Source organism: Zea mays, chromosome 6, assembly GCF_902167145.1.
Source record: "Zea mays cultivar B73 chromosome 6, Zm-B73-REFERENCE-NAM-5.0, whole genome shotgun sequence".
In the NCBI taxonomy this organism is placed as follows: Eukaryota; Viridiplantae; Streptophyta; class Magnoliopsida; order Poales; family Poaceae; genus Zea; species Zea mays.
In genome coordinates, this window is record NC_050101.1 from 70277671 (window position 1) to 70303261 (window position 25591).

At 51.4% G+C, this 25591-nt stretch overlaps 1 protein-coding gene across 1 annotated transcript; it reads right to left on the bottom strand.

The window, feature by feature from the left end:
• Window positions 1–19413: 19413 nt before the first annotated feature.
• On the bottom strand, window positions 19414–24601 carry LOC103629395 (chaperone protein dnaJ 1, mitochondrial-like). The gene is made up of 17 exons (NM_001301507.1): window positions 24368–24601; window positions 24212–24283; window positions 24034–24125; window positions 23243–23326; window positions 23116–23154; window positions 22679–22801; window positions 22121–22171; window positions 21957–22044; window positions 21807–21871; window positions 21646–21720; window positions 21028–21100; window positions 20837–20925; window positions 20673–20744; window positions 20265–20321; window positions 20146–20194; window positions 19774–19840; window positions 19414–19676 (listed from the first exon to the last, which is right to left on the bottom strand). Exons 1-17 carry the CDS (start codon window positions 24453–24455, stop codon window positions 19571–19573), a joined length of 1290 nt encoding a protein of 429 aa, NP_001288436.1. The 5' UTR covers window positions 24456–24601; the 3' UTR covers window positions 19414–19570.
• Between the last annotated feature and the right edge of the window lie 990 nt (window positions 24602–25591).

Consider the following 25591-nt stretch of genomic DNA (forward strand, 5'->3'; position numbering starts at 1 on the left):
AGGGCGCGGAGTTGAGGTGGGCTAATAGGGGGAATCGGCCTGACGGGCCGCTAGTGCGGCTAGGCTGGCCAGGGGGAAAGGAGGGGGAGGAAAAAGGGTTTTGTTTTTATTTAATTTTAGTCTATTTCTTGTTTTTATCTCAATCTCGAATGGGACTCATAAATTGATACGGAAGCACATCAAAACCAATCATCATACAAAAATAAGTGCTCCAGCATGATGCATCAACCACTTCCCTCTAGGGTTTTATTTACTACGCTAAAAAACTATACATATAATAAAATGTTCTCCATTATTTAGAAAAAGAGAAGGAAAGCAGGTAAAAGAGAGGACAACACTTGAATTTGGTGGATATCGAAAAAAGAAATTTTATACCCCCAAATTCAGGGTGTTACAAATCTAACCCCCTTAACAGGAATCTCACCCCCGAGATTCAAGAAGAAGCTAACAAGGAAGCAAGGTTGGTTCATAGGTTGTTCACGACTTTCTTGAGTTGGCTTTGACTCTACAAGCTTAACCTGTGGACTGGTTGCTTTGACCTTCAAATGTTCACGACCCACTGATGCAATTCTTGAGGATCTCCTGGACCTGTGGGTTAGGACCCACACACGCTTTCGTTGCGCCACTCTGATCTTGTTGGTTGATGCTGTTCGCATTGTCTTCATTGGGGTTAGCGGCTAACCCCCTTAACAGGAGCGTTGATATGCACTTGATGACGATTGTGCCGACTCTGATCTTGACTGATTAAGAGAGGTTGGAGGTTGCCAACCGAACATGTGCAATAGGGAAGAGTATAGATAGAAAAGGCAAGTATAGATGGATTAAAGAGAGAAAAGGGAGAACACCCAACTACCTAACTCTATGGCACTCACCTAGTAAACTGATGCCATTGCGGACCAAGGGCCACAACACATCAACACTCATCACAAAGAGGTGAATTAGTCATAATACAAAGACAAACAGCACAAGCAGACAACAACAAACATCTCGTTGATATACGTTAATGTTAACTAGATGGTGCTCTCTCTTTACTAAGGGGAAACTGCTCTAAGGCCATCGAAAGACAAGGGGAAAGATAAGACATGCAGGATAGGGGCATGAGCATCATAAAAGATGAAGCTAAAGCATGGATTGGAATCGACAGGGAGAGAATGCAACCAAGGTCAGGATAGGTAAATGTCACACCTGGATTTTAGGAACCCGGGCGCGAACATAATCACTAGGTGTCCTGGGACCAAGTCTCACACATATGATGAATCATGATACAGAAACAAATGTTACAACTTTACTATATAATAGGAGTTCTGTACAAAATAAATAAATAATTACATCGTAAGGAGACAACAATCTAACAACCCAAAGTTGACTGGGAGACGACAGCCTAGACCTCTTACGAACACATCGCAACATCATCCATGCACCTCATCCTGCGGTACATGTTCTTGACCTAGGGGTGTGAGATAGCAAGGGTGAGCTCACACATGTTCATCGCTCAACAAGTTGTGGGGAATAATGTGTCATGAACTCACCAAAGGTGGGAGCTCAAGTGAGGTGTAAGGCTTACCAAAGAGAATGGTTAAAGCTGAGCATTGCTTTTAAAGTTGGTCAAAATTTTATTAGAAATTACTAGATATAAGTGAATACCAAACCATAATAATAGAACAAAATTAATAATAAATCCTAGGCAATGCAAATGACAAATTGAGTTTAGTTTCATAATTTAATCATGCGAGAGTCCTGAGCTGCTCTTGACCGTGAGCTCGGCTAGTATACCAGTTTTACACTCTGCAGAGATTGTACCCTGTACCCACAACTCGTGTATCCCATGTCGCGAGGGTTAGTTAGACCCTTAGACACTACCGAGGTGAATGGCTAGGGATCCACTACGAGGCCTTTACAAAATTCCACTAGCTTCCGAAAACCTGCTACAGTTTATGGGTAGAGCACTTGCAAGAATCCCTCGCCTGACCGCCATCGCAACAAAATCAACCCGAGAACCTCCCCGCATGCAACTCCCATACTGCCCTTGCCCCTTTCAGGTAAGGTAGTCTTCCACTAGCTTTCCTAATTAGTCAGCCAAGGGCGTCCCATTCCACCCTTGTGGTGGCATGTGTTTCTCAAGTTAAGCTCCATGTTCCAATTAAATAATATAATGATCTTGATATGAACATAAATAAAATAACAGAATAATTGGAACATGGACATAATGTAGTATTAATCCCAAAACCATATAGAGCAATAGCAAAAACTACCCAAATGATTCAGGGGTAAATAAGGTAACAAGATAAACAGACTAGGGCAACCTATTGGGTCCCATCAAAATTAAACCTATGCATGAATAAATGATTATAAAGAACATTATTAGGTAAATGAAAGTGATCAAGGGCACAACTTGCCTAGGACTTGAGATTCCAGGTACCATGATGATCTTCAGATCCGCGTGACCTCACTACTAGTCGTAGCAATACAAACAAACATGGTATAGACAGAATTAACATCACACCAAACATAAGAACAAACCGCGTAATAATAATCTACGTGTTGCTACGAGATCGTGGGATTGAGAATCACTAAAATCAAAGTTACGATTAAGGAGTTCTAGTTTATAAAAGATCTATGTGATTTAAATGTCAAACTATATTATAAATTGGTTAGTGTAAATCATATGAGAGGTGATTCTATAAATAATTATCTCAACTTTAATCTAAGTCATTACTTGATTCTAAATCATCTTTTAGGCCAAAGATAACCATAAGATCATGATACTATATTAATACTAGAGTAGCTAATCCAGAAAACATATCATGATGAGAAACACTAGAAACATTCTTAACATGAGTATAAAGATAGGCATGGTTCTTTTGGTCATGTGAAGAATAAGAGCTACTAGCCATAGGAGCCTTCCCTTTCTCCTTGTTGAGATTGGAGGTCCTTTGGCTTGTTAAGTACTTGGTTCCCTTTTGGAAACCAAGTCCATTCTTAATAGAGGGGTGTCTACCCATGGCGTAGGCATCCCTGGAAATTTTTAGTTTTTCATAATCACTCTTGCAAGTTTTAAGTTGAGCACTAAGATTAGCAACATCATTGTTCAACTTTAGAATGGTAGAAACATGTTCATTGTAAGCATCAATATCAATGTCTTAACACCTATTGCAGATAACAACATGCTCTACAGATGAACTAGCCACATTAACTTTTCTAACTTAGCCTTTAAATCAGCATTTAAACTCTTAATACTAGAAATGGAATCATTACAAGAAGATAATTCAGAAGAAAGAAGTTCATTTCTCTTAACTTCTAAAGCAAGATATTTTTCAGCATTAACAAGTTTATCATGTTACTCATAAAGAATATCTTCTTGTTTTTATAACAATCTATCCTTCTCGTTAAGGGCATCAATTAGTTCATTGATGTCGGGGACCATAATTAGGGGTACCCCCAAGACTCCTAATCTCAGCTGGTAACCCCCATCAGCACAAAGCTGCAAAGGCCTGATGGGCGCGATTAAGGTCAAGGCTTAGTCCACTCAAGGGACACGATCTCGCCTCGCCCGAGCCCAGCCTCGGGCGAAGGCAGCCGACCCCGGAGGATTCACGTCTCGCCCGAGGGCCCCCTCAAGCAACGGACACACCTTCGGCTCGCCCGAGGCCCAGTCTTCGCAGAGAAGCAACCTTGGCCAGATCGCCACGCCAACCGACCGTATCGCAGGAGCATTCAATGCAAGGATCGTCTGACACCTTATCCTGACGCGCGCTCTTCAGTCGACAGAGCCGAAGTGACCGCAGTCACTTCGCCGCTCCACTGACCGACCTGACAAGAAAACAGCGCCGCCTGCGTCGCTCCGACTGCTGCGCCACTCAATAGAGTGAGGCTGACAGCAGCTAAGTCCAGCCTCGGGCGCCATGGGAAGCTCCGCCCCGCCCGACCCCAGGGTTCGGGCTCAACCTCGATGCTGGACGACGGACTCCGCTTCGCTCGACCCCAGGGCTCGGACTCAGCCTCGGCTCCGGAAGACGACGGACTCCGCTTCGCCCGACCCCAGGGCTCGGACTCAGCCTCGGCTCCGGAAGACGACGAACTCCGCTTCGCCCGACCCCAGGGCTCGGACTCAGCCTCAGCTCTGGAAGACGACGAACTCCGCCTCGCCCGACCCCAGGGCTCGGACTCATCCTCGGCTCCAGAAGACGACGAACTCTGCCTCGCCCGATCCCAGGGCTCGGACTCAACCTCGACCTCGGAGGAGCCTCCGCCTCGCCCGACCTAGGGCTCGGACCGACCATGTCACAGGGGGGGCCATCATTACCCTACCCCTAGCTAGCTCAGGCTACGGGGAACAAGACCGGCGTCCCATCTGGCTCGCCCCGGTAAACAAATAATGATGGCGCCCCACGTGCTCCATGACGACGGCGCCTCTCAGCCCCTTACGGAAGTAAGGAGACGTCAGCAAGGATTCGACAGCCCCGATAGCTGTCCTTCCATAGGGCTCCAGCACTCCTCCGACGGCCACGACATCACATGAACAGGGTGCCAAAACCTCTCCGACTGCCACGACGGCATGTACTTAGGGCTCTAGCTCCTCTCTGCTAGACACGTTAGCACACTGCTACTCCCCCATTGTACACATGGACCCTCTCCTTACGCCTATAAAAGGAAGGTCCAGGGCTCTCGTACGAGAAGGTTGGCCGCGCGGGAGAATGGGCCGGCGCGTAAGGCTCTTGCTCTCTCCCACGCGGACGCTTGTAACCCCCTACTGCAAGCGCACCCGACCTGGGCGCAGGGCAACACGAAGGCCGCGGGATTCCCCTTTGCCTGTTTTCTTCCCCCCTTCGTGCTCCGTCCCGCGCTGACCCATCTGGGCTGGGACACGCGGCGACAATTCACTCGTCGGTCCAGGGACCCCCCCCCCCCCGGGGTCGAAACGCCGACAGTTGGCGCGCCAAGTAGGGGCCTGCTACGTGTTGACGAACAGCTTCCCGTCAAGCTCCAGATGGGTAGTCTCCAGCAACCTTTCCAGCTCGGGACGGTGCTCCGTTTCGGGAGTCCTGAGTTCATGTCCCTCAACGGCAGCTACGACATGATACTCCTTCCTCCGCCGCGCGACAGCGACGACGGCGGCCGTCAGCCCGCCCGCCGGCGGCGGAATCAACGACGTCTTCCCCACGTGGCGGAAGAACAACATTCAGGTTTGTCCCGTCACCTCCCCCGCCGACGGAGGAGGAGGCGGGGCAACCATGGCCAAGCAGGAGGCGGCACCTCGTCGGCTATCGAGCAAGTCGACGACGCCGGCGCCCCAGCGGGGGACACGTCGGGCTTCGACCTTGCGTCTGAGACGAAGACGAGCGCCGTTTCCCCGCAACACGCCAACCCGAAGCAGACGAACGATGCCAGCACGCTCGCGAAAGACTCGCTGGGCGTCGCCCTCGTACCCGAGACAACGGTGCAGTCCGCCCCCGACATGACTTCGTCACCGCCCGTCGACCAAGAGGTACCGACCGATTCCCATCTCGTGCCTTTTGGATTCAGCCTCGACTCACCAAGCAACCTCGCTTCGGTGGAAGCCTTCATAGAGGCATGTACCAACCCTCCGGGGTACCGTATGCGATCGCCCTGGGACAGACTGACGGCCGTCTCGACCTACGGACCCTCGGGTTCCAAGGAAGATGACGAGCCCGACTTTTGTTGGGATTTCTCCAGGCTCGGCAACCCAGTGCCATGCGGGACTTCATGACCGCATGCGACTACTGCCTTTCCGATTGTTCCGATGGTAGCCACAGCTTCGGCGACGAGGACTACGGCCCAAGTCGTGAATGTTTCCACGTCGATCTAGGGGGTCCCGACGAAGGCAACCATCTTGGTATGCCGGAAAACGGCGATCCCCCTAGGCCTGCGCCTCGCGTTGACATCCTTCGGGAGCTAGCTGTGGTCCCAGTGCCTGCGGGGTGTCAGGACGCACAGCTCGAGCAAATCCGCGAGATGCAGGCCAGGCTCGACGAGGGAGCAGGAACACTTGAGCCGTTCCGATGGAACATCGGGCAGGAATGGGCAGACCGAGCTCCAGCCGGAGAAGCGCGTCACCTACCCCTGGGCATCCAGCACCGCATTGCCGACGACGTCAGGGCAAGGCCGCCACCGGCTTCCAGTGGGGTCGGCCAGAACCTGGCTGCAGCAGCACTACTTCTCCGCGCGATGCCGGAACCATCGACCACCGAAGGGCGGCGTATCCAGGGAGAGCTCAAGAATCTCCTGGAGGATGCCGCGGTCCGACGGGCCGAAAGCTCTGCCTCCCGAAGGCAGGGGTACCCCTCGGAGCATCACGCCGCAACTTCCCGATTTATGCGGGAAGCCTCAGTCCACACCGGGAGCACGCGCAACACGGCGCCTGCGGCCCCGGGGCGGCTCGGCAATGAGCACCACCACCGCAACCGTCGAGCCCACCTCGATGAGAGGGTGCGCCGAGGCTACCACCCCAGGCGTGGGGGACGCTACGACAGCGGGGAGGATCGGAGCCCCTCGCCCGAACCACCCGGTCCGCAGGCTTTCAGCCGGGCCATACGACGGGCGTCGTTCCCGACCCGGTTCCGAACCCCGACTACCATCACAAAGTACTCGGGGGAGACGAGGCCGAAACTGTGGCTCGCGGACTACCGACTGGCCTGCCAGCTGAGTGGAACGGACGATGACAACCTCATCATCCGCAACCTCCCCCTGTTCCTCTCCGACACCGCTCGAGCCTGGCTGGAGCATCTGCCTCCGGGGTAGATCTCCAACTGGGACGACCTGATCCAAGCCTTCGCCGGCAACTTCCAGGGCACGTACGCGCGCCCTGTGAACTCCTGGGATCTCCGAAGCTGCCGCCAGCAGCCGAGAGAGTCTCTCCGGGACTACATCCGGCGATTCTCGAAGCAGCGCACCGAGCTGTCCAACGTCACCGACTCGGATGTCATCGGCGCGTTTCTCGCCGGCACCACCTGTCGCGACCTGGTGAGCAAGCTGGGTCGCAAGACCCCCACTAGGGCGAGCGAGCTGATGGACATCGCCACCAAGTTTGCCTCTGGCCAGGAGGCGGTTGAGGCCATCTTCCGAAAGGACAAGCAGCCCCAGGGCCGCCAGCCGGAAGACGTCCCCGAGGTGTCCACTCAGCGCGGCGCCAAGAAGAAGGGCAAGAAGAAGTCGCAAGCGAAACGCGACGCCGCCGACGCGGACCTTGTCGCCGCCGCTGAGTACAAGAACCCTCGGAAACCTCCCGGAGGTGCCAATCTCTTCGACAAGATGCTCAAGGAGCCGTGCCCCTATCATCAGGGGCCCGTCAAGCACACCCTTGAGGAGTGCGTCATGCTTCGGCGCCACTTTCACAAGGCCGGGCCACCTGCGGAAGGTGGCAGGGCCCACAACAACGACAAGAAGAAGGATCACAAGGCAGAGGAGTTCCCCGAGGTCCACGACTGCTTCATGATCTACGGTGGGCCAGTGGCGAACGCCTCGGCTCAGCACCGCAAGCAAGAGCGTCGGGAGGTCTGCTCGATAAAGGTGGCGGCGCCAGTCTACCTAGACTGGTCCGACAAGCCCATCACCTTCGACCAGGGCGACCACCCCGACCGCGTGCCAAGCCCGGGGAAATATCCGCTCGTTGTCGACCCCGTCATCGGCAACGTCAGGCTCACCAAGGTCCTCATGGACGGGGGCAGCAGTCTCAACATCATCTACGCCGAGACCCTTGGGCTCCTGCAGATCGATCTGTCCTCGATCCGGGCAGGCGCGGCGCCTTTTCACGGGATCATCCCCAGAAAACGCGTCCAACCCCTCGGACAACTCGATCTGCCCGTCTGCTTCGAGACTCCCTCCAACTTCCGAAGGGAAACCCTCACGTTCGAGGTGGTCGGGTTCCGAGGAACCTACCACGCAGTACTGGGGAGGCCATGCTACGCCAAGTTCATGGCCATCCCCAACTACACCTACCTCAAGCTCAAGATGTCGGGCCCCAACGGGGTCATCACCGTCGGCCCCATGTACCGACACGCGTACGAATGCGACATGGAGTGCATGGAGTACACCGAGGCCCTCGTCGAATCCGAGGCCCTCATCACCGACCTGGAGAGCCTCTCCGAGGAGGCGCCAGACGGGAAGCGCCACGCCGGCAACTTCGAGCCAGCAGAGACGGTTAAGTCCGTCCCTCTCGACCCCAGCAACGACGCCTCCAAGCAGATCCGGATCGACTCCGAGCTCGACCCCAAATAGGAAGCAGTGCTCGTCGACTTTCTTCGCGCAAACGCCGAAGTCTTTGTGTGGAGTCCCTCGGACATGCCTGGCATACCGAGGGATGTCGCCGAGCACTCGCTGGATATCCGAGCTGGAGCCCGACCCGTGAAGCAGCCTCTGCGCCGATTCGACGAAGAAAAGCGCAGAGCCATAGGCGAGGAGATCTACAAGCTGATGGCCATAGGGTTCATTAAAGAGGTATTCCATCCCGAATGGCTTGCCAACCCTGTGCTTGTGAGAAAGAAAGGAGGGAAATGGCGGATGTGTATAGACTACACTAGTCTAAACAAAGCATGTCTGAAGGTTCCCTACCCTCTGCCTCGCATCGATCAAATCGTGGATTCCACTGCTGGGTGCGAAACCCTGTCTTTCCTCGATGCCTACTCAGGGTATCACCAAATCAGGATGAAAGAGTCCGACCAGCTCGCAACTTCTTTCATCACACCTTTTGGCATGTACTGCTACGTCACTGTGCCATTTGGTTTGAGGAATGCGGGTGCGACATACCAAAGGTGCATGAACCACGTGTTTGGCGAACACATTGGTCGAACGGTCGAGGCTTACATCGATGACATCGTAGTCAAGACGAGGAAAGCCTCCGACCTTGAAACGACATGCCGGTGTCTCAAGACGAAAGGCGTAAAACTCAATCCCGAGAAGTGTGTCTTCGGAGTCCCCCGAGGCATGCTCTTGGGGTTCATTGTCTCCGAGCGGGGGATCGAGGCCAACCCGGAGAAAATCGCGGCCATCACCAACATGGGGCCCATCAAGGACTTGAAAGGCGTACAGAGGGTCATGGGATGCCTTGCGGCTCTGAGCCGCTTCATCTCGCGCCTCGGCGAAAGAGGCCTACCTCTGTACCGCCTCTTAAGGAAGACCGAGCGCTTCACTTGGACCCCCGAGGCCGAGGAAGCCCTCGGGAACCTAAAAGCGCTCCTCACCAGCGCGCCCATTTTGGTGCCCCCCCGCTGCCGGAGAAGCCCTCTTGATCTACGTCGCCGCTACCACTCAGGTGGTCAGCGCCGCGATCGTGGTTGAGAGACAAGAAGAAGGGCATGCATTGCCCATCCAGAGGTCGGTCTACTTCATCAGCGAGGTACTGTCCGAGACCAAGATCTGCTACCCACAAGTTCAGAAGCTGCTGTACGCGGTGATTCTGACGCGGCGGAAGTTACGGCACTACTTCGAGTCTCATCTGGTGACTGTGGTGTCATCCTTTCCCCTGGGGGAGATCATCCAGTGCCGAGAGGCCTCGACTAGGATTGCAAAGTGGGCGGTGGAAATCATGGGCGAGACAATCTCGTTCGCCCCTCGGAAGGCCATCAAGTCCCAAGTCTTGGAAGACTTTGTGGCTGAATGGGTCGACACCCAGCTCCCGGCAGCTCTGATCCAACCGGAACTCTGGACCATGTTTTTCGACGGGTCGCTGATGAAAACAGGGGCAGGCGCGGGCCTGCTCTTCATCTCGCCCCTCGGGAAGCACCTCCGCTATGTGTTGCGCCTCCATTTCCCGGCGTCCAACAATGTGGCTGAGTATGAGGCTCTGGTCAACGGGTTGCGCATCGCCATCGAGCTAGGGGTCCGATGCCTCGACGCTCGCGGTGACTCGCAGCTTGTCATCGACCAAGTCATGAAGAACTCCCACTGCCGGAAGCCTACTGCGACGAGGTTCGGCGCCTGGAGGACAAGTTCTACGGGCTCGAGGTCAACCACGTCGCCCGATGATACAACGAGACTGCGGACGAGCTGGCTAAGATAGCCTCGGGGCGAACAACGGTTCCCCCGGGTGTCTTCTCCCGAGACCTACATCAACCCTCAGTCAAGACCGACGACACGCCCGAGCCCGAGAAGGCCTCGGCCCAGCCCGAGGCACCCTCGGCTCAGCCTGAGGCGCCCTCGACTCAGCCCGAGTCACCCTCGGCTCATCCCGAGGCACCCTCGGCCCCCGAGGGTGAGGCACTGCGCGTCGAAGAAGAGCGAAATGGGGTCCCGCCTAATCAAGACTGGCAGACCCCGTACCTACAATATCTCCACCGAGGAGAGCTGCCCCCCGACCGAGCCGAAGCTCGGCGACTGGCGCGACGCGCCAAGTCGTTTGTCTTGTTGGGGGACGGGAAGGAGCTCTACCACCGCAGCCCCTCAGGCATCCTCCAGCGATGCATATCCATCGCCGAAGATCAGGAGTTATTACAAGAAATACACTCGGGGGCTTGTGGTCATCACGCAGCGCCTCGAGCCCTTGTTAGAAACGCTTTCCGACAAGGTTTCTACTGGCCGACCGCGGTGGCCGACGCCACTAGAATTTTCCGCACCTGCCAAGGGTGTCAATTCTACGCAAGGCAGACCCACCTGCCCGCTCAGGCTCTGCAAACAATACCCATCACCTGGTCGTTTGCTGTGTGGGGTCTGGACCTCGTCGGTCCCTTGCAGAAGGCACCCGGGGGCTACACGCACCTGCTGGTCGCCATCGACAAATTCTCCAAGTGGATCGAGGTCCGACCCCTAAACAACATCAGGTCCGAACAGGCGGTGGCATTCTTCACCAACATCATCCATCGCTTTGGGGTTCCGAACTCCATCATCAGCAACAACGGCACCCAATTCACCGGCTGAAAGTTCCTGGACTTCTGCGAGGATCACCACATCCGGGTGGACTGGGCCGCCGTGGCTCACCCCATGACGAATGGGTAGGTAGAACGTGCCAATGGCATGATTCTGCAAGGACTCAAGCCGAGGATCTACAATGACCTCAACAAGTTCGGCAAGCGATGTATGAAGGAGCTCCCCTCGGTGGTCTGGAGTCTGAGGACAACGCCGAGCCGAGCCACGGGCTTCACACCGTTCTTTTTAGTCTATGGGGCCGAGGCCATCTTGCCCACAGACTTAGAATACAGTTCCCCGAGGGCGAGGGCCTATGACGACCAAAGCAATCGAACAAACCGAGAAGACTCACTGGACCAGCTGGAAGAGGCTCGGGACATGGCCTTAATACACTCGGCGTGGTATCAGCAGTCCCTGCGACGCTACCACGCCCGAGGGGTTCGGTCCCGAGACCTCCAGGTGGGCGACTTGGTGCTTCGACTACGACAAGACGCCCAAGGGCGGCACAAGCTCACGCCTCCCTGGGAAGGGCCGTTCGTCATCACCAAGGTTCTGAAGCCCGGGACGTACAAGCTGGCCAACAGTCAAGGCGAGGTCTACAGCAACGCTTGGAACATCTGACAGCTACATCGCTTCTACCCTTAAGATGTTTTCAAGCCGTTCATATACCTCGTTTACATATGAAGTCTAACCATCAAGGAAGGGTCAGCCTTGCCTCGGCAAAGCCCGACCCTCCCTCGGGGGCTAGAAGGGGGGAACCCCCTCTGCGTCAAAATTTTCCTCGGAAAAGGTCTTTCTGCCAGAACGTCTTTCGTGCTTTTTGACTACTTCGAAAGTGGGATCCTAAAAACAATGGAGTACACGTAAGCAGCCAAGGCCGACCGAGCCGAGGGACTCCTACGCCTCCGGGATACGGATACCTCACTCATCACCTTCTGCGATAAGTAACTCACGCTCGGATAAGCGATTCCGCGGACCGAACAAGTCTTAACGCTCGAAAACTCTTCTGCCGAAACGTTTTTCGTGCCTTCTCGACTATATCGATAGCAGAATCCTACGGACGAGTAAGAGTACACGTAAGCGGCAAAGCCGACCGAGCCGAGGGACTCCTACGCCTCCGGGATACGGATACCTCACTCATCACCTTCCATGAAAAGTAACTCTCGCTCGGACAAACAATTCTGTTACCGACAAATAAGTCCAGATACTCGAAACAAGAGGAAAAGAAACGCAGCTTTACAACGCGACGACAGTATGTTTGGGCCTCGGCGGCCACAAAAAACATATGCATACTACAGGCGAACCGATCCTGCAGGCTCAGACGTCGATGGAGGGGGAGCAGCAGCACCCTCGGCGTCAACTCCACCTTCGGTGAAGTCCGACCGAGCCTCGGACGGCAACACGGGCGAAGGATCTCCGCTCCGAAGGACGACGTCAGCACCACACCCGGGCCATCACCGCCAGGGTCTCCTCCAGGGACCCGGCCCGAGCAGACGGCTCGGTCGGCCGCCCCGAAGCCTTAGCCAGTTGTCCCCCGAGGACACCAGCCCGGCTCATGGCCTCGGCAACCTGACTCCGGCGCTGGTCCCGCCAGTGGACAGCCCGGCCAGGCTCCCGCCGACGAAGTCTTCTTTTCGAGCCAACTCTGCCTCTGTCCATGCTGACACCGCTGCCTCCGGCTCCGGCTCACCGCAGAGCGGCCGAGGGTTCCTTTAACTAAGCAAGAGAAGCCTCAGGCAGCAAGGCCGACCGAGCCGAGGGACTCCTATGCCTCCGGGATACGGATACCTCACTCGTCACCTTCGCACGAGGCAACTCACACTTGGTTAAGCGGTTCAGTTAGCCGACAGGCGAGTCCTAGTGCTCGAAATGAGGAAAAAACACGACTTCATGCCAAAAATACAAACATGTTCAGGCCCCGACAGCCACAATGAACAGACACCGGCACTCAAGGTGCCATTACAAGCGGAACTCCGGTTCCACCCCCACAGGTACGAACAACCCCCCACATTGGAGGGCCTACGGGGCGACGAAACCCCAGGTGGCTCACTGCCGCCCGCTCCGGCAGCAGTCACGTCGTCAGCAAGCTCACGCCCCCTCTTGGGACAACGAGAGAACCCTCTCCCACGGCGTGAAGACGACGCCTCCGTGTTCCGTTCCTCGAACGGCTCGCGCATGCACAATGGCTGCCCCGCGAACCACTCGTCCCGTCGCATTAACTCTGCGGCAGGACAGGCGGCACCTTTGGCAGGCAAAGCAGGCGACGCTTCACCTCCGCCATAATGACCGCGTCAAAAAAGGTGCACCATGTCATTCGATTTCGTATCCTTTTCCACTTCCTCTTTCTCTCTCTTGCCACAGGGACCGGGAAAGGGGATACTCCGAAAGGAATCCTTCTCCGTGAAGGAAGCGGGCCCCGAGCCCCCCTACTGATCAGAGGTTCGAAGGCTGGCCCCTCGGAAGGGTTCAACAGCCGCCTCAGAGCACTCGGGCTCCGCGCCCACTACTGGTCAGAGGTTCGAAGGCTGGCCCCTCGGAAGGGTTCAACGGCCGCCTTAGGCCACTCGGGCTCCGCGCCCACTACTGATCAGGGGTTCGTAGGCTGGCCCCCGAAGGGTTCTGACAGCTGCCTCAGAGCACACAGAGCGAGGTATGACCCTGGGTACGTTCGATACATAACCAAGGCTCGGGCTACGCTCCCGAGGTACCCTAGGACATTTCCGAGACCGACGGGAACGATTTTGTAACGGAATCCCACCAGAGGGAGGCATCGAGCCCTCGGACCCCGTCAAAAGGGGACCGGGTCCGACGAATCACCCGCAGGTACTTTTGGAGCGCGCCTCCGGGCCACTAGCCGACCCCTAACGAATGGGGCACGGGCGTCCACTCGGATTACCCATTAGCAACTCACTGGAGACACCATGTTCGGCGCCCTCCGAGGGCAACATGGCGCTTTCCCTCCTCCTCCTTGCGGAAAGGCGACGCAGGGGCGTATGAAAAAAGCCGAGTCTGTCCTTGACCGTCCTCTCGCCCTGTGCGGAGGCTCGGGGGCTGCTCTCGCAAACCCGGCTCCGGCCAAACCGTTGACAGCGTCAACATACCAGCCCGAGAACTTGGAACTCGACTATGCACCCGGGCTACAGCCAGTTCGCATGAGGGAACAACCAGACCGGTCGAAGCATTACGAAACGCACTAAGACCTCGAAGGAGTCAAACCACTCCTCCGAGGCCTCGGGGGCTACACCCGGCAGGTGCGCTCGCGCGCACCCACCGGAACGAAACGCAACCGAAAAAGGCCGGTCCCCTTGCAAAAAAGTGCGACAAAAGCCTCCAAGCGAGTATCAACACTCCCTTCGAGGCTCGGGGGCTACTGTTGGGGACCATAATTAGGGGTACCCCCAAGACTCCTAATCTCAGCTGGTAACCCCCATCAGCACAAAGCTGCAAAGGTCTGATAGGCGCGATTAAGGTCAAGGCTTAGTCCACTCAAGGGACACGATCTCGCCTCACCCGAGCCCAGCCTCGGGCGAAGGCAGCCGACCCCGGAGGATTCACGTCTCGCCCGAGGGCCCCCTCAAGCAACGGACACACCTTCGGCTCGCCCGAGGCCCAGTCTTCGCAGAGAAGCAACCTTGGCCAGATCGCCACGCCAACCGACCGTATCGTAGGAGCATTCAATGCAAGGATCGCCTGACACCTTATCCTGACGCGCGCTCTTCAGTCGACAGAGCCGAAGTGACCGCAGTCACTTTGCCGCTCCACTGACCGACCTGACAAGAAAATAGCGCCGCCTGCGTCGCTCCGACTGCTGCGCCACTCAACAGAGTGAGGCTGACAGCAGCTAAGTTCAGCCTCGGGCGCCATAGGAAGCTCCACCCCGCCCGACCCCAGGCTTCGGGCTCAACCTCGACGCTGGACGACGGACTCTGCTTCGCCCGACCCCAGGGCTCGGACTCAGCCTCGGCTCCGGAAGACAACGGACTCCGCTTCGCCCGACCCTAGGGCTCGGACTCAGCCTCGGCTCCGGAAGACGACGAACTCCGCTTCGCCCGACCCCAGGGCTCGGACTCAGCCTCGGCTCCGGAAGACGACGAACTCCGCCTCGCCCGACCCCAGGGCTCGGACTCAGCCTCGGCTTCGGAAGACGACGAACTCTGCCTCGCCCGATCCCAGGGCTCGGACTCAACCTCGACCTCGGAGGAGCCTCTGCCTCGCCCGACCTAGGGCTCGGACCGACCACGTCACAGGGGGGGGCATCATTACCCTACCCCTAGCTAGCTCAGGCTACGGGGAACAAGACCGGTGTCCCATCTGGCTCGCCCCGGTAAACAAATAATGATGGCGCCCCGCGTGCTCCATGACGACGGCGGCTCTCAGCCCCTTACGGAAGCAAGGAGACGTCAACAAGGATTCGACAGCCCCGACAGCTGTCCTTCCACAGGGCTCCAGCACTCCTCTGACGGCCACGACATCACATGAACAAGGTGCCAAAACCTCTCCGACTGCCACGACGGCATGTACTTAGGGCTCTAGCTCCTCTCTGCTAGACACGTTAGCACACTGCTACTCCCCCATTGTACACCTAGACCCTCTCCTTACGCCTATAAAAGGAAGGTCCAGGGCTCTCGTACGAGAAGGTTGGCCGCGCAGGAGAACGGGCCGACGCGTAAGGCTCTCGCTCTCTCCCACGCGGACGCTTGTAACCCCCTACTGCAAGCGCACCCGACCTGGGCACAGAGCAACACGAAGGCCGCGGGATTCCCCTTTGCCTGTTTTCTTCCCCCCTTCGTGCTCCGTCCCACGCCGACCCATCTGGGCTGGGACACGCGGCGACAATTCACTCGTCGATCCAGGGACCCCCCCGGGGTCGAAACGCCGACAATTGATCTTATCTACTTTAGATCTATCTAATCCCTTAAAAAGATCACTATAATATACATCATCATAATCCTCATCACTATAAGTGTACTTAAGGGTATCTTGTGTATGTACCTTCTTCTCCTTAGCCATGAGACATGTGTGATGTTTGTTGGGGAAGAGGGAGGACTTGTCGAAGGCAGAGGCAGCTAGTCCTTCATCGTCGGAGTCGGATGAAGAACAGTCGGAGTCACATTCCTTGTCGATGTGTGCCTCACCCTTCGCCTTCCTGTAGTTATTTTTCTTCTCCTTCTTCCATTTCTTTTCTTGTCCCTGGTCATTTTCATTATCGTGACATTGTGCAATAAAATGATCGGACTTACCACATTTGAAGTAGGAGCACTTTCCCTTGGACTTGTTCTTGTTTGGGTACTCCTTGCGTCCCTTCAATGTAGTCTTGAAACGCTTGATTACAAGCGCCATTTCGTCTTCATTTAGCCCGACAGCCTCCACTTGTGCCACCTTGTTAGGTAGCGCCTCCTTGCTAGTTGTTGCTTTGAGAGCAATGGGCTGCGGCTCATAAATAGGCAGTGGTCCATTTGCAATATCATCCACGTACCTTGCTTCTTTTACCATCATGGCCCGCTCACAAATTTTCCAAGAATTTTCTTGGGTGTCATTTTGGTGTACCTAGGATTCTCACGAATAAGATTCACAAGATGAGGATCAATAACAGTAAATGACATGAGCATGAGTCGAACGACGTCATGATCCGTCCATATTGTGCTACCGTAACTCCGGATCTTGTTCACCAGGGTCTTGAGCCTGTTGTATGTCTCGGTTGGATCCTCTCCCCTTTTCATGGCGAATCTCTCAAGTTCACCTTCCACCAATTCCATTTTGGTGATCATCCTGACATCGTTTCCCTCATGAGAAATCTTGAGGGTGTCCTAAATTTGTTTGGCGTTGTCCAAGCCGCTGACTTTGTTATATTCTTCCCTGCATAGAGATGCTAGCAAAACAGTAGTAGCTTGGGCATTTTTATGAATTTGTTCATTAATCAATACAGGATTGTCACTACTGTCAAATTGCATTCTATTTTCCACAATTTCTCAAATACTAGGATGGAGAGAAAATAAATGACTACGCATTTTATGGCTCCAGAAGGAATAGTCTTCACCATCAAAGTGAGGGGGTTTATCGAGTAGAATAGATAATAAATGAGCATTCGAATTATATGGGATGTGAGAATAATCAAAAAAATAGTTTTGATTAACCGTTTTCTTTTTCGTAGATGAGTCGTCGTCGTCGTCATCCTGTGGTGAAGAGGAGTAGGCGTCGCTGTCATAGTAGATGATCTTCTTAATGCGTCTCTTCTTCTTCCCGTCCTTTTTCTTGTGACTCGAGCTTGAGTCAGTGGGCTTGTCACCTTTTGCCTCGTCAACGTAGAGAGTCTCCTTCTCCTTGTCGTTGATCACCATCCCCTTGCCTTTAGGATCCATCTCTTTGGGCGGTTAGTCCCTGAATGAAGAGCACGGCTCCGATACCAATTGAGAGCACCTAGAGAGGGGTGAATAGGTGATCCTGTAAAAAACATCTTAACAAAAAAACTTGGACTAATATTAGATTAGTGAAAGTTAAGGCCAAGTTCAAGAGACGAGAATGAGTGGAGAAGACTTCTTCACTTAATTGCTCTTCACAAGATGAGTATTAAACTTAGAGCAATTATGAAGTGAATAGAAGTAGAGAGAATCGCACAAGAATAAACACAAGTGACACAACGATTTTTATCCCGTGGTTCGGCCAAGTAGAGCACTTGCCTAGTCCACGTTGTGGCGTCCGAACGGACGAGGGTTGCACTCAACCCCTTTCAAGTTATCTAAAGGTCGACTTCAATACCACGGTTCTCTTTATCTCAAGTATATCCCTTTGTGAGAAATCTCCACACTTTGGAGTCTCTCACGCTTACACAAAATGATCTCGAATGAGCACAGGAGTAAGAAGGGAATAGAAACACACACAAAAGCGAGAGTCGCAGCACTAACACGCACACAAGACGAGAACGAGCACACGAAAGCAGCACATCGGAGTTACAACTCAGAAAAGTGCTCGAATCTCTATCATAGTGAATCAAATGTGCGAATACGAAGTCTCGGCGTCTTAGGATGTTCAAGAGGTGCTTGGTGTACTGTTCCATGCGCCTAGGGGTCCCTTTTATAGTCCCAAGGAAGCTAGGTCCCTTTTACAGTTCCATTTGGAAGGCTATAGTTGCCTTCTGTCCGAGGGCACACTGGACAACCCGGTGCACCACCGGACAAGGAACTGTGCGCGATTTTCTTCCTTTTCTGGTGAAGCTGACCGTTGCAGCCACGGCGCCCATGGCACACCGGATAGTCCGGTGCGTCCTTCCAACCGTTGGCGAGGTACACGCGTCGCCTGCTGATTGCGCCGCCGACCGTTGGTGTGGGCGCGGCTCGCTCACCGGACAATCCGGTGGCACACCGGGCCGTCTGGCGAATTATAGCCACGAAGCGCTGAACTTTTCCCGAGAGTGGCATGTTCGCCTGGGGAGCCACCTTGGCCACCGAATAGTGTCTGGTGCACACCGGACAGTCCAGTGCACCTCAAGCTAGCGCAAGTCTTGCTGGACTCAGCCAAACTTCTACAATCTGATTTCTCTCGATTTGACAAGGTTCCTAGCACTTAGTAGAATAATGTTAGTACCAAAAACAATTTACTAAGACTAGAATCATACCTTAATTTTCCATTTGCATCTCTTTGACACTTAGCACAAACCAATATGTGTTGAGCATCTAATCACCAAAACATTTATAGAAATGGCTCAAGAGCACATTTCCCTTTCAATTGGCCATCGTCTTGCTTATGCCGCTGTCTACCTATGCAAGTGCATCTTTAGTATATTAGTATATATATCCAATGGGTCAGATCCACAGTTTAGCCTAGCCCGAGCACGATCTAGCCTATTGTCCATCGAGCTTGTACAATCTAGCCTATTGTCCACCATGCTCGTGTTGGCTCAAACCAATCACTATACCGTGCTAGGTCTATTGTGCGACACAATTTGTTTTTATTTTTTACCTATTTTTCATAAAAAAAATAAAATAAAAATAAGGCCTATTATGTGACACAATTTGTTTTTATTTTTTACCTATTTTCCATAAAAATTAAATAAAAATAAAAATATTTTGTTTAAGTATATAATATAAAACAAAAAACATGTGTATTATGTTAGAGCATCTCCAAAAAACTCTTTATTTTTATATCTTTATTTGACTCTTTATTTACGTTTTCATAAAGATTACATTCTATATGTAGCATCTCATTTCAACAAATTATCTATCTAGTTTTGCTAGCCAGATGGCCAGCCAAATTTGGCCAATGAGAGAACTAATTTCGAGAGTCAGATAGCTTGATAAGTCAGATAGCTATTTTGTTGTAGAGTTATTTTGTTGTTGAGTAACTAAAATTTGACTTGGCGAACTATTTAACTAGTCTGGTTATAACATTGTAAATATATGTTTAGAGATAACAACCATAACCATAACCATGATTTAAGATTCCACTTTGTATGATTGTGCTGCTATCGATGACCTGTCGGGTTGGCCCGCAGGAAGCGAGAAGAGGAGGGAGAGGTGCACCGTGCGCGGATGGGATCATGCTTAGAAGACTCACGAAAAAGACAGAAAATCAGTTCTAGACGTATTATTCATTTATTCCAGCTACAAAATCCGAAACAAAGACCTATCTATAAATCTTTCCGCTGCGAATTTGAGACAGGTCTACGGTCACGGTATAAATACCAGCTAAAAGGCACTACTGTGGCTCCTAAAACCGGCTATCCCCCCGATGCTCCAGCTGCTGCCTTGGCGTCCTTCTCGTCTTCGCCTTGCTCCTCCTTCGCGAATTCCTCGATCAGCTCCCGCTGTCTAGACGTCAAATTTCTGCAGGACATCATATGTGAGTCTCACTTGCAGCAGTTGGATGCACGATAGATAGCATAAGACTACTCCATTTTGAGAGGCGGCTAGGCTTGCTTACTCGGGGATGTTGACATTGAAATGGACATATTGATCTCCGTGGTACGGTGAGTTTCTTGTCTTGATCCCTGCAGGATAGATGCATCAGGGTTTAGATAAAGCATGCAAGTTTCCACCAGCTTCTTCAGTTCAAATTGGCAGTTCACCTAGACGCCAGATAAATTTTCCAGTCTTGACACATGCAGTAGAATTTGATTGTTCGATCGATTCATAATTTTGTTACTTCCACACAAGAAAACAATCTCTGACATGGCTATGTTCCAGAAACCTTTTGGACTAATCATTTCACAGACGCATCATAGCCGTGTTACAATCCGTAATTAAAGAGATAATGCACCGCCAAAAAAGAACAAAAGCGTGCACAGTAGATTACCTTTTCCTCTCAGAACTACCTTCTGACCAGGTTGAGTACCGGGCTTGATCTGTAAGAAGGTCAATTATCAGATATATAAAGAGAACGTATGATGGAAGTTAGCTATCTGACATACATACCTTTAGAACAACGTCTCCACTGAGAGTTGGGACTTGAACTGTCCCTCCCAAAATTGCCTACAAAGTATATGCGCAATCAGAATAAGCATGCTACTAAAAATTGCTAAGGAAATAGTGGTGCAAGAGAGTCTGGTGGACAACTTCGAGGGGACTAGGGGAGTAGAGATGCAGGCACGAAGTTATAGCCTAGCCTATACCTGACTGTCCGAGTTACTAGTAGATAGGCTATTTCATTTAAAAGATTCACACAAGATTCTAATTCTCTTGGTGGTAGCAGTGACACCTTTTCTTTCTTTTGTAAGTTGATGTATAGCGCTGTAGGAAGGTGGTTGGCACCAATGGGGCACTTCATTTAACTATACTAAAAGGGTCCAAATGAACAGAATGTTGGAAGATGCACCAAATTACCTGAGTCACATTCAGGACAGCATCAACATGAATATCACCTTTCTCTCTTCGGAAAACAGGATCCTCACGAACCTGGAGAAAAAAATAGCATTGTGAAGGTTAATTATATCCATTCCTTTGTCATCAACTGTGCTACTAAACTGTAAGAGTCCAAGAGGACTGACCTCGAGGGTCACATAAAGATCACCTGGACGGCCATCTGGGTCTTCTCCACCTGATCGAACCACCTTTATGGTGTCCTCATTATCCGAACCTGCAACAAAAGGATAACATTCAATTACACCTTGCAACACAGAACACGAGCATCCTAACAGCACCGTAACATTCCAATGAACCAAGGCAACTTGAAACCCACCAGGCAGTATGTCAAGGCGGACTGATTTCCTTCCAGGCACAACTTTGTTTCCTCTGCATGCCTTGCAGAATTCCTAAAAGAGTAACAGAGAAGCATAACAACGGTGTGGTGCTAATTAATCAGAATTCGTAAGGACAAGGTAACTCAATTATCTCTCCTCTTTTAAGTAGCTAACAAGATAGAATAGAACTGGTTTTATATGCAGTTAGGAAACAAATCATTTATGACTAGTAGGATAACATATGGTGAGGTTCAAAGGAATTAAGGCCACATGATCATCAGCCTCAGTCAAATATTCGTGCCAGAGGTGTATTAGTGCTATGATGATTCATAGAATACGAGGCCTGAGAGTACAACTGTCCTACACTATTTTTTTGCACCTGCTGACATCTATATCTCCATACTATCTCCTACTTTAAGTCAACATGCAAGGTATCCACACCATCCCTCACTAACTATCCATACTATCTCCTACCAATAGTCATGTCATCCCACTAATTTCCAACCTCTTAATTGCAAACTATCCACATCATCTCTACTTAATTCCATTCCAAATTCTTTGCAATACCCGCAGCAACACGTGTGGTATCTTCTAGTATCACTAAGAAAAAATCTTACCTTCACAGTTTTCCCAGAACCACCACATTTTGTGCAGGTTGATTGCATCCTGAATGGCCCGGTTTGCATGAATATCTGTCAACAATAGTTAAAAACTAACATAAATAAGATCACTAGTTAAACTGGATAGACAAAAGCAATGTGCCGGAGGAAGAACTAACAAATCCTGAACCCCTGCAAGATAGACATGTTTCAGGTGTGGTTCCAGGAGGCACACCGGCTCCACCTGAAAAAGAAATCATCACCAGGGGAAAAATTAGAAGGACTAAATACCTAAAAAAGGAGTCATGAGAAAAACTGCATCTACATACCACAGATTTCACATGTTACAGACGTTTGGAAGGTGACCGTTTTGCTGCACCCTTGAACTGCTTCCACAAATGATAGTTCGAGTGCAACCTGAGAAATGGAATTAATGGAACTGCAGTTCACATGGTACAACTTAATGTGCAACTAAAATCAGCGCAGAAATTACCTTAACATCTCGTCCTCCAAAGTCCCTATCCCCGAAAATGTTCCTAAAGAACTTCATAAGGAACAAAAATAAAAAAGTTAGTTTTAGCAGATTTAGAAGAGAACTAAAGTGTACACATCAACTAGAAGTCATCAGTTCTGAAACAAAGCAATGGAGACAGGAAATAGAAATATAATACCCATTACCCCAGTAGCCAACAAGGAATTGCGTGGCAAATAACAAAGTGGAAGAAACTAATCGTCCTTTCTGAATTAAGAGTTGTGTATAAAATAAAATGATCCAGTATTGCTTCCAGATCAGTTATGGACTTGACATAGAATAAACTGTAGCATCTATTAGATAAGGCATAAATCACAGTGCCAGGTAAACACATGTTTCCGGTTTAGATCAAAGAAGCTCCATGAAATAAGCATGCAAAATGAAATAAGCTTCCATAGAAGATGAGTTCTTCTGTAGACTCAGTGAGTTATATTGTATGAAGTTGAAAAGAAGCAAACCAACAACTAAAACAGGAAATCTTTAGGGAATGATAAAGAAATTTGTAAAGGGGTGTCATACATCATTCATTCCACCACCGCCACCGCCACCACCAAAAATATCCTCAAATGGATTTCCAAAACCACCCTCGAAGCCAGTTCCGCCTCCGCCAGAAGCAGTTTTCTCATACTGATCAGGGCCAACCTGCAGGAGAAGTTAATGCCAATTCCATCAGTGCCCCAAGACACCAGATAATATTATTGTAAAGGTTGGTACAGTCAGTATTGTGTATATATATGTGGATAAGAGAACTACCAACAAGTGCCCCAAGACACCAGATAATCTTACTGTAAAGGTTAGTACAGTCAGTATTGTGTATATATATGTGGATAAGAGAACTACCAACAAGTTTCGAACATTCGACAACTAATGAATCATCAATAAACTTGTGCTAACTAAGAAATAGTAGAAAACATAAACATATATGATAAATGTCGCCGAAACAGTTGAATCATTACCTGATCATATAATGATCTTTTTTGTTCATCCTTTAAAGTCTACATCAGTGACAAAAAAATGCATCAGAACCCCTGCATACCTTTAAGTTAGGTATAAGCACAACACGCTAAACAGAAATCAAAGTACCTCATAAGCTCGTTGAACCTCTTGAAACTTGCGTTCTGCATCCGCATCACCTTTATTTGTGTCTGGGTGGAGCTTCTTTGCAAGCTTTTAGGGCAATGATGCAGAAAGAGGTAGGCAAGGTAATGTCAATTGCAGAATAGAAAAGGGAACTGTCTAGTGATTTTTTAGTGTATTGAGGAAACGGCAATAGCAGCATGTACCATCCTGATAAACACCATAGACACACATTGGATTGAAAATGTGTATCAGACGCTAACCGAGCTCTTTCTAAATTGGCAGCACTTTCTAAACGCAACTTTATTTGTGTCTGGATGGAGCTTCTTTGCAAGGTTTTAGGGCAATGATGCAGAAAGAGGTAGGCAAGGTAATGTCAATTGCAGAATAGAAAGGGAACTGTCTAGTGATTTTTTAGTGTATTGAGGAAACGGCAATAGCAGCATGTACCATCCTGATAAACACCATAGACACACATTGGATTGAAAATGCGTATCAGATGCTAACCGAGCTCTTTCTAAATTGGCAGCACTTTCTAAACGCAACGGTTGCAGGGCTACTGCCAGACATTTTGATTTTTGTGCTTGGAACCTTTTTTTATTGCCTCACTCTCCAAGTTTGCGCTTGGAACCTTGAACACCCTTACTGACTATACTACTTACAAAACGTAACAACAATTGAAGTAGAAAAAAAAACTCTTTTGCGCCTAGTTTGCACCCCTAAGCATGCAGCAGCAATATCTACCGATGACACCGGACGGATAGGTTTGAACCCGAGGCATCGGATCGGAGCCATACCCCATAATAGGCCTTTTTTATCTCCGCCTGGCTGGCGCTCTTGCTGACGCCGAGCACATCGTAGTAGTCCCTTGCCGCCACCGGCCTGGTCCCTGCAGCACCGCTCCACCATCAACCCCACCCCCAAACGAGCCGAGACCAAGACGAGCGAAGCAGCAGCGCTCTCCATGCCACTCACCGTGGAAGGACCTGCGGGCGCTGCTCGGCGGAGAGAAGGGAGAGCTCCGGGAGGGCGCCTCGCTCCATATCCCTGCAGAGCGGAGAGCGCGACAAGCTAAAAATCAGGGGACGAGCGGGGCGGCCAGGCGACCTAGTGGGGGATGGAGTGGCTCACCTGTGTGCGCCCGCGGGATGCGGGGGGAGGAGGAGAGGGAGCGGCGGGCGAGCAGGAGCGCGAGGCGTGCGCCGGCGGGGAGGCGCATGGCTTTGGCGGGGCGGCTGACTGATGGTGGGCGTGTGGCCTCGCCGGCGCCGAACGTTCTGGAATGCCCTGCGCCTGCGCTGCTTCTCAGGGGCTGGTGTTGTCAGCTGGGCTGGGCCTCTTCACATGGATCACCCTCCATTTGGGGGCCAATTAGCAAGGGACCATTCTACCGCACGACCTGCTCAATCTCTTTTTCTTTCTTTTCTGGACAAGTGTAACACCTCGTCCACTTCGGATCAGCGGTAGCATCATATATTGTTCTCACGGATCAACACGAGTTTTTTGTACGTACTTTATCCTCACTCATGCGTACCTAAGAAAACTTTCCGGTCAGTCACCTATCACAAATTGCTCCAAGCCAAGCACGCTTAATCTAGATGTTCTTTCGAGTTAGGCTTCTGAAAAATAAGATGCACCTTGTTTATATGAGTACTCTATTAATTCTATTAAGCTTTGAGCCAGGATGTCTCATTCATCAGGGCCTGAATATCATAATCCACCCCCTTAGAAGGCCGACGTCCTCGTCAGTAAACCCCAATCCAGGAACCTCCCCTCTTAGTCACGTCTGTGTGTCATATGCCATATCATGTGACCACTCCGGGTCCACATGCACTGTTGGGGCCTTCGTCTTCCGAAGGTCCTAAAAACATGATTAACAGTGTTTCCCAAGTGTAATATATGTACAGGAACCTTTTGACTTGGAACGAAGCTGATCATGAAAGGGAAATAGGGTCAAACCTTTTCCAAATGATTTTTGGTGGTTGAATTGTCCAACACAAATTATTGGACTAACTAGTTTGTTCTATATTATGAGTTTTACAGGTGCCAAAGGTTCACAACAAACCAATACAAAGTCAAAAGAAAGGGTTCAAAACAAAGGAGCAAAGTATACCGAAGGCAGCCCTGGTCTGGCGCACCGGACTGTCCGGTGTGCCACCGGACAGTGTCCAGTGCACCAGGGAACCCAACTCCGAACTTGCCACCTTCGGGAATTCTGGGAGCCACTCCGCTATAATTCACCGGACTGTCCGGTGTGCCAGCGGAGTAACGGCTATTCCACGCCAACGGTCGTCTGCAACGCTACAGTGAAACGCTACAGTGCGCGACTGCGCGTGCAGAAGTCAGAGCAGGCAC